This window comes from Dipodomys ordii, unplaced genomic scaffold (assembly GCF_000151885.1).
Source record: "Dipodomys ordii isolate 6190 unplaced genomic scaffold, Dord_2.0 Scaffold74, whole genome shotgun sequence".
In the NCBI taxonomy this organism is placed as follows: Eukaryota; Metazoa; Chordata; class Mammalia; order Rodentia; family Heteromyidae; genus Dipodomys; species Dipodomys ordii.
Window position 1 is genome coordinate 3,137,274 of NW_012267290.1, and position 9,695 is coordinate 3,146,968.

The 9,695-nt window shown below is 45.5% G+C and overlaps 1 protein-coding gene across 1 annotated transcript in view; it reads right to left on the bottom strand.

The window, feature by feature from the left end:
* The window catches only part of Mcph1 (microcephalin 1), a 150,710-nt gene that overhangs the window by 109,325 nt on the left and 31,690 nt on the right, over positions 1–9,695 (bottom strand). Inside the window, exons 10-11 of the mRNA XM_013024245.1 lie at positions 4,175–4,212; positions 1,590–1,752 (exon numbers count right to left, since the gene is read on the bottom strand). Of these exons, the coding sequence (XP_012879699.1) occupies positions 1,590–1,752; positions 4,175–4,212 (201 nt within the window). The remainder of the gene's footprint in view (positions 1–1,589; positions 1,753–4,174; positions 4,213–9,695) is intronic.

Consider the following 9,695-nt stretch of genomic DNA (forward strand, 5'->3'; position numbering starts at 1 on the left):
CGCTCTACCACTTGAGCCACAGCACCAATTCTGGCTTTTTTTCTTTTTGCTTATGTGGTGCTGAGGAATTGAACCCAGGGCCTCATGCATGCAAGGCAAGAGCTCTACCACTGAGCCACCTTCCCAGCCCAGTTTTTGAATTCTTTAAAATCAGAGTCTTACCAGTTTTTAACAGACAGATCCACATGTGCTTACTAAGCTTATATTTACGTATCTCAGGGTTAGCTTGTTAGTAGATTTCTTATATCTGTCTACACAATTGTGTTGCCTGATTTCTTCCTGTCTGACTCAAGTGCCTTTAACTATTTTCCTTGCTGGGCTGCATCTGTGCTGCATGCACTCATGGTGCGATAGAGCACCCCTGGTTCATCTTCCCGAACTAAGCATCGCAAGCGTGCTGAACAGTGTGTCTCCCGCCTTTCTCTAAATCAGCCAACCCTTGCAGCCCAGGCCTGTGTCCAGAGGTTTCCATCAGAGATGTCCGGGCATGGGCTGGGAGTCTGAATGTGAGTCTGAATGTGAGTCTGAATGTGAGTCTTCCTGGATGGCCTCCAGTCCCAGAGGAACACGCTGGTACAGAACCAAGTACGGATACAGATCTTTAGCAAAAAGATAAAATATTTCTCTTCTGAAACCTGAGGGAGGGAAGGGATGGCTGATGAAGACACACAGATATTCGGAATTGGAAAGAAAATGGAATTTATCCACAGAAGCTGAATTGTAAGCTACATTTCACACAGATGAACACAGTATCATTGTTAGTTTATAAGCAGATAAAGTAAGCCAACTGCCACCAGTAAGTATTTTCTTTTTAGTACAACCTTTTATAGTCTGTGACTTTGAGCCTACATTTATTTCTTAAACCCTCTCTACCACAAAGCTGCAGGAGAGAGGAGAAAGAAGAGAGCCATTCTTAACATACATCTATAGTTTGCTTTTACAGGGTAATTCTACCGCTTAAATGAACAGGGATTAATACAGCATATTCCTGGGGAAGGAACAGGAGGAGGGTGAGCGCTACCTGTAACACACGTAACTGATGGTCCTGCATCGGACAGCCAGGCTGCAGCGTGACTACAGCTTGAGGACCGAAGTAGAAACAGAACGGAGAGCAGACCACTTCAATTTTTATAATTTAGGGAAGTGATGATATATATTTAAAACAGTACCCTGTAGGCAAAGAAATAGGGCAGATAATATACGTATGGACGTGCGCAAGATGAAACATATCCAAGTGGGATTAAATGAACATGTTTCCATCCTAAGTAAATCCAGCTGGAAAAACAAGCACTGAATTCTTCTGGCTTTTCAAACCATCGCTAGCATGGGTCACATTATTTCTTGGTCAAACAGAGAGCAACACTCCTTTGAGTGTGAGAAATACACGTGGTATTTTTGGTCCAAGTCCGTTCTGACCTGATTTCTGCTGGCGGGGGGATTCTGTGGAGGGGGCTCCCTGGCTCTTTCCCCGAGTAAGGCCCAGGCTGGCCAAGGGAAGGCAAGACACAGGGTGCCCACGGCACACCCGCTCTGACTCCGAGAGCCAGCGCTGGGACCGCCACCAGACCGAGCCCCCGGCGCAGGCTTACCCATTCGTAGGACAGGACCCAGCAGCCTCGGGCCATGCCGAGCAGCACGTTGAGGGTGCGGAGCGGCCTCCCGGCCAGCACGTGGGTGGTGGTCTCGCAGACCTCGGGGGAAAACGAGAAGCCGTGCAGTTTCTTCACCACTTGGATGACTACGTTCTGCTTCCTGCCAAACAGGGAGAGCGTCAACAAAACCGACACACCGGTGGCCACGTTGAGCCACAATAAAAATCTAGAAGGCTGGGCGCGGGAACGGATTTTGGTCATAGCACTCATGCCTTACTTTCTTTACAACTTTCTTAATTCCTTATTCGGGAAAATGAGACCTGTGCAGCTCCCAATTCTGTCCTTTGTAATAGCTGAGCAAGCAGTGCGTGGCTCCCCCATCTTCCCTGGGCCGGGGGGTGTCCCCGAGCCGGGACACCTGCTCAGGGCTCCGTCTTCCACGCCAATTATTTATTTCCTAGGAGTATTTGACCAATGTGTGGTGGTCAGGACCAAAATTCTAATTTGTTTTAAAATGACTTTGCTTTAGTGTCAAACATGTTTACCTACTAAGAAAAAAACAAAGAGCCTTTGTGCAGGCATCTGTGGTTTATGTTATTCAAAGGCTGAGATCTGAGAGTCATGGTTTGACCCCAGCCCAGACAGAAAACTCTGGACTCTTACCTTTAAGTCACAAGCAAAAAGCCAGAAGAATGGTTCAGTGTAGAGTGCCAGACATAAGCAAAAAAAGCCAAGTGAGAGTACGCGGGCCTGAGTTCAGGCCTCAGTACTGGCATGTGCACGTGCACACACCACATCATCAAATCTTAGGGCAATTGTTGAGAGAGGCTCCTTAATTTCACACAGCTTGTTACTATTTACTTCTGGTCTGTCATTCTCTTAAAACACTATTCACCTGTGTATTTTCCAGTTATCTATGTGTGTGTGCGCGTGCATGTGTGTGTGTTAATAAAAACCCTTTCTATCTAACTCCTTGCTACACGACTCTCAGTATTCCTTTGTGGCAGAAGGCCTCCCTCAGAGCGAGGTCTGGGGGCGCAGGGAGTGGGCACAGGAAGGCTGCCAGCTGCCTGAGCCAGGGAGCTGACGCAGCCTGCGTCCCCTCCAGGGTGGTGTCACGGGGAAGCAGGCAGCTCCCCCCCCCCCGCACACACCGTCTCCTGCCCGTCCGCCCACCTCCCGACGCGCACTGGTTTTCCCTCTCGCCGGGGTGCACGTGCCCGTCTCCACCGGCATGAAGGGGGCACAGCTGTGGCACAGCCGCCATGCTGGTTTGAATGCTCGGTGAGGGGTGGCGCTCTGGTCTGGTTATCGGAGAGGCTGTGCCGAGCAGGGCCACGAGGGATGCTCAATACAGGGGAAAAAGACAACAGAAGACAAAGCTGTAACAAAGGCTAAAAAACCCTGTAAACTAAGAAAGGAAACCTCTAAGGAATAAAACCTCAAAGAAGTAGAAACCTCTAGACTAAGAGTCCAAGAGCTCTCCATGTCTGGATGTCTAACTTTCCCTGCTCTAAGCCCCGGGTGCCACAGCAGAGTGTGGAAAGCATAAGTGGTGGTGGCTGTCTTTTGAAGATACTGCTTCATCAAGGCGGGAGCCTGGCTACATAGTTATACTGACACCACCACCACCAACAAAAAAAGAGTAAGACTACAGTGTGGACAGAATGAAAAGCTTCTGTTTTAAAGCCTTTAATGAGGAAAATATCCCTAGTTATTAACGTTTGGGATTAAAAATAGGGAACATTAAAAATACTCATATTCAACAATCATTTTTAGATTAGACAATTTACCATGTCACAAATACTCCATAACACACTTATGAAAGGTACGCACAGGCGCCTTTTCAACCACGTAACTGCAGTGTTGGGAGACTGGGTGCTTGTTCCCACGCCGGGCAGGACAGGGCAGGGTCTGCGCACAAGGCAACTGCAGTCTGTACTCTTCCCCAAGCGTATTTGCACGGCAGTGGCCCAGCATTCTGCAAACGTCTTAAAACCTCAAAACCTGTGACTGCTCTAAACAAGTGTGGTTTTTCCCTGTTAAATAGGAATCTAAAAATCTGCTGCAGAGATTATAGGATGGTATTTTTGTTGGATGTTCTCTGTTGTGCTAAATGTTTAAGGAAGACGATAAGAGCCTGCCAGCAAGTCATTAACTCTTTCACGAGATGGCAGATAGCTGCTTCAGCGTGCTGGGGACAGAATTCTTTCCACCACGGGGTTCCTTTAAGATCGTTAAGGAAAATGTCTGGCTGGCATTGCTCTGTTTATTGAACATCCATGAGGTGAGGGGTGAATAAACAAAGCCATTGGTAATTAAGAAAGCAAAAGGAATAGCAAGAATAGTACAAAACCTCTGCAGGCTGTCTAAATAAACCCGCTAAGCTTTTTAGTACTAAGCTGTTCACATTTAACCACACTTTAAATTTTTCAATAACCTTCTCAGTCTGGCATTAATTATATCAAGGGAAAGTAATACAGTATAGATCTGTGAACTGCCTAAAGCACACAGAATTACAAACTATATGAGAAAAGTCTACACTGTTCATTAAATAGGAAGTTATCAAAACAAGTACTTACTCAGATGGCATGCTTGTCATGACTAATGTTCTCGTTGGCTAAAGATGTCAAAAGAGAAGGGACAAAAAACAGTCAAAAACATAAAAAAAATTTTTCCCACAGAAATAAACTTTAATGAGTTTCTTTTTTAAAGAAAAGTTGCATCTCTTAAGAACTAACATTTAGGCAAATATCGAAGATAAAAAAACTGTATTCCTGGAGAAAAAAGCAGCCTAGGATACAAAAATTTAGATCCTTTTCTAAAACTAGTCCCAACATCACCCAGACTTAGTAGAAGAGGGGAAACCCTACAAAAACACAGAGAACTGTGCTGTGCCAGGAAGCCAGCAGAATCCAAATGTGTTAGCACATGGAATTTAAAGCTAGGAGGTGAGACTGGCTTTACAGACTTGGTGATTCTCCCCACACCTATGAACAGCCATCATTCCAGATGTATCTAATGCGAGGATATAATACCACTGTCAAGGAAATTACTGCCTCACCCCCCCCCCCCCCCCCCGGGAGACAAAAACTTTATTTATTGAGTTGGCATTTGCCCTTACTCAGAACTGAACGTTTTCTTAAAAGACATTTTCTCTCCCCCGCCTTCCTTCTTTCCTCCCCAGTCTCCTCTCCTTCCCTGCCCCTCCCTCTTCCTCCTCAGCCTGCACACTCACTCCTGCCTTGAATGGCCCACATACAGTGAATTTGGAAAAGTACATGGACCACAGACTGACAAACAAGAAAGACGCGAGAGGCCTGTGTGCGGTGTGTGTGTACTATATATGCGCTATGTACTATGTATTTGGGTAAGGCAGAGGAAGGAGGGTGAAGAGTCAAAAAGATGATCAAAGGAAGCGCTGTGAGGGATGTCGGACAGACCAACAGACAGCGTGGTGTTTTCCCTGATGTTGTTTGGTCTGGCTAGCTCTCCTGTGTCTGACCCCACACATGGAATGGCTGCAGGACGGCTCCCTGCATTGAGCCCAGAGGCTAGGCCCGTAGGTGCGAGTCTCCATTACCAAAGAGCAGGCCTCCTTGGGTGAGGGCTGCATGGCCCAGGGCAGAGGCTGGGTAGTGGGCCTACACTTAGAAACCCAGGGGCTCTGTGTGCAGGAAAAGAAGCTCAGGCAAGGGCCTTGGGGAGCAGGGGCAAGGGAAAGGGAAGCTGGCTTCACCACCACCGGAGTCTGCGACGTCGGGCTCCTACTCCAGGCCTCTGCCCTCCATCACTGCTCTTCTTTCCCGTGCTCACCCCTGGATGGTGGCCAACTAGCGTTAAACATGTCAGCACCTGGCTGACAACTCCCGCCTCTGTGTATTTAGCCGAGACCTACACCTGACAGCCTCGCTCCAATAGCCATCTCCTCCGCATTTTCACTGGGAGGTCTAATGAGGCCTCAAGTTTGACATGTCCCAAATGAAACCACTGTATCAGCCAAATAATTAGGCCCAAAAAAGAAATATAGCAGTTGCAATTTGGAAAAGAAGTAGTAAAGCTCTCCATCCATCAACAGATGAGATGGTTTTATGTGTAGAAAACCCTAAAGAATTCATAACAAAACCATGAGAACTAATAAACTCAACACATTTGCAAGATATAAAATTAACTGATAAAATTGGTTATATATCTATGAATAGGAATCATCTTAGAAGGAAAGTAACAAAATAATTACATTTATGATAGCACAAAAAAAGAATAAAACACTAAGGTATACATTTATCAAGGGAGTACACGAATTGTACATTGAAAATTTTTAAATGGTGCTGAAACAGATTGGGAAATGACTTAAATAAAAAGCCATCCACGTTCATGGATGGAATGATGGAAAGTCATAATATTGTTGAAGATGTTAACACTATCTCAACCAATCTACACTCAGTGCAATCAAAACCCCAGAGTTTGTCTTTTGATGTTGAGGAATGGAAAAATCCATTCTAAAGTTTATGTGGAATTTTATGGGATGCCAAGTAGCTAAAACAATCTAGAAAAACAAAGAAGCTAGAGGATCCACAATTCTCAACATTAGAACTTTCTACAAAAGTTACATAATCAGGTCTAGTAAATGCACGCAGATACACGGTATCCAGCTGCACCTCTGGTGCCTGACTTCCACCGAGACCAACTACAGAGCAGGGAGAGAATGATGTTTCCAGTGGGGGCTCTGGGAAAGCTGTCGTCTTGTACTCTATATACACATGAACCCAGAACAGAACAAATACCTACGTTCATGCGTAAATCTATAAAATTGATAGGAAAAAGTAGGGAAGCATGAAGGCAAGTCTGGCAACAGTTCCCGAATACGACAGCAAAAGTAGGTACAGGTGAAGTCGATAAAGTAGACTTCTTCGAAATGAAGTATTTTTTTACATCAGGGAATACCCTTAGGAGAATCAAAAGATAACCCATAGAACAGGAGAAAGTATTTCCCAATGGTACTTCTGATATAGGTTTAATATACAGAATACGTAGAAAGAAACTCTTACAACAAAAAAGCACTCAATCCTCAAATTAAAAAGTAAGCTAACCACCTGAACAAATATCTTAAAGAAAATAGCACGGAAACATACTAGAGGAATTCAAATGAAAGCCTCAATGGGATACTGCTAGGTTGACGGCTAGGTTGGCCGTTTAAAGCAGAACAGGACAGACTGTAACAAGTGTGGACTGGGCGCGGAGACATTGGAAGCCTCACACGTTTGTGGTAGGGAGCGGAAAAATGCAGCTGCAATTGGTAGACATTGTTTGTAGCCTCAAACCAAAAGTTCGATGTGCATGTTGAACCCTCAGTTCTACTTCTAGGCCTATAGTAAACGGAACTGAAACAGAACTTGAACATTCTTTAGCTATTTGAGCAGTCAAAAAAGTAGAAAGAGCTTCTTTCACGTTCTGTGATGAGGTAACTTCGACAGGGGCACGTATCCAGGGGAAATTCATTCCACAGAGTTCTGGAGACTAAAAGAAGTCTACTACCAGCCTCGCAGAGATGAACACGCTGTGGTGTGCTAAAAGAAACCTTTCTTTTTATCTGCTGATAAGCTCAGGCAAGTTGTTACAGTAAGTGGGGAACAAGCCAGTATGGGCTTTGTTAACAGAGCCACTTTAGCACTTGTAGCACAGTAATGTCAACTAAAAGCCATCTTGACACCTGCCGACTGTAAAAGCAGTCTATTTGAGCCCAAAGTAGAATCAGCACAGGGGACAAACAAATCCTAGTTGTGTAGAAAAGGTGCCCCTCCCCCCCAAAATAGTGTCAACAGTTGGTTTTATAGACGTTTTAAGGACAAGGCAAAGGTTTAGCAAACAAGTACGCGGCACAGCACTGGCTGCGATCGGTCCACCATTACAAAGGCAATGCTAGAACTTGGTTGTACGTCTGATCATTCTGTGTTCTGTGCAAGTGAATTAAAACAGAGATGCGCTCTCACCTGACAAGCACAAGACAGGACCCGACCGGGTACTCTGTTTTTGCTACTGTTCAGTTAGATGCAGCTTGGCCTGCGGATGCCTGTGTCCTTGAGTCCTCACATAAGAAACTGCAACCTCAGTGCACACATGCGCGGGAGGCCTAACCTGGGGCAAAGCTTTTGGAAGAAATAGCTGAGCTCCAGCCAAGCACAGCAGCTGGGCTTCAGTCATCTGCAGGGGGCCGGCGCATCAGACCTTCTTCGCAGAAGACACGTGCGTGCGGAGCTGGAGGCAGTCCCTCAGATTTCTCCCCGTATGTGATGCCTGCCTGGGCTGCAGAGCAACGTGCTGAGAACCTCTTCTGGTTGGGAGGGCTTTCCAACTTACAGCTTGCTCTTTCCTCCACTAAAATCGGTTACAGTTGGTTTGTACAAAGCTTTGACGGTTTGGTGTCAGAAATGAGACCCAGAGCAAATGGGATCCCACGGTGAAACCCAGGCTTGTGGTGCGACCGAGTCCAAGTACTTGCCGGCACCCGCAGCGCCTGCTGGCCTCTCCAGTCCTCGGGCTCCCGGGTTAGTTCGTAGCTTCAAGCTTCACAAACCTGCATGTTGAACTCTCTCGAGTTTATTGGAGCAATGTTTGCACTGGATGGGATCCAGGATTGGATTACATCCAGTAGTTATCTGAGCCGGACCCAGCTGCATGCTTTAGATGTTTGACGGCTCAGACACCGACTGGGTTAGGCGCAGGAGGCAGGTGATGGTACGAGAGGACATGGAACGGCGGATTCATCAGATCCAAGGAGTCTGGAAGGCCTCCATCTTGGAACCTCTCCTTTTCTATACAGACGGGAAACTGTTCCCCAAAACAGACTTGCTGGGGTTAAACAAGATACTTTAGCCCCAAGAGAATTGCTTGTTTGTGGGTGTTTCAACTCAAGGGATTCCACATGTTTCAGAAACAGTAAGATGCATGTTGGACTGGCACAGAAGCTTTCAAAAGTCTGGATGAAAAGCTTAAGCGAATATTTAATGGCAAAAATATTTTATTTTGCCAGGTGATTCTAGTTGATGATGCTCTGCTTTTAGCCTCTTCTGTGTGCTCAGAATTCAGTAATCTTTTGTTTATTACTCTCTCAGCTAAAAGATGGGTGAAACCAATGTTCGCAGAACCTGGGCCAGCTCCTTTTGGCTTATGGGTCTTGCTATCCAGTGAGCTCTATGAAGAGATGGATGGCTTACAGGGACTTTGTAGAAAGAAACAGAGGCTCAGGTTTTTTGAGTATCTGTTTTGAGCCTCAAAGCAACTTGTTACCACACTGTCTGGGGGAGCTAATAAGGGACCACAAAATGGAGGGACAGCTCTGACAGGACCTGGGAGACACACCTAAGGACTCCCGGTGATTACAGGTACTCACAGGTTTATTTGTGTTCACTAAACCAAAGGTCAGAACTGGGGTGTGGCTCTGTGGGAGAGCACCTGGCTAGCAAGCCAGAGGCCCTGAGTTCAAACGCCAGCACCATCAAAAAATCCCCAAAACACAAGACACAAAAGCATACAACATATACACATTCAGATAAAAGTGTGACGGTCTCAGAAACAAAACTGTATGGCGAAATTGTCTTAGACAATCCATCCAGCTAGCTGAAAACTTGTCACACACCGTCAGTGCGCCATCAAATGACCCAGCCCGGAAGACACCATTAATGCATGGCGCTGGCTAGTTCAGCGAAGGCATTTTTTTTTTTTAAGTACTAAAGAAGGAGTGGACAGCAGTCTAAGAGAAAAGGGGAGGAGTGAGGAAAAGGGCAAATGTAACAACTGGGAAATGGTGGTATTGATTTTGTTTTTGGTAAGATCAAAGGTAAGGCAAATTAAACAAACACATTTGTTTTATTAATGATAAAAAGCAATGTTGATAAAAAAATAAAACAGTCTCTGAAATCTCTTTGGGTTAGAGCTAGTTTAAGGTAAACAGTGAAATGCTTTTACTTAAAAAAAATACAAGTGAAATAGGAGATACCCAAATTTGGGGAGATTACAGATCTTGTTTGGCTGTGTGAATGGATGGATACTATCAGAATCACAGAATTAGGTGAATTTTGATCACGGGGAAGATTTTTTTTTTTT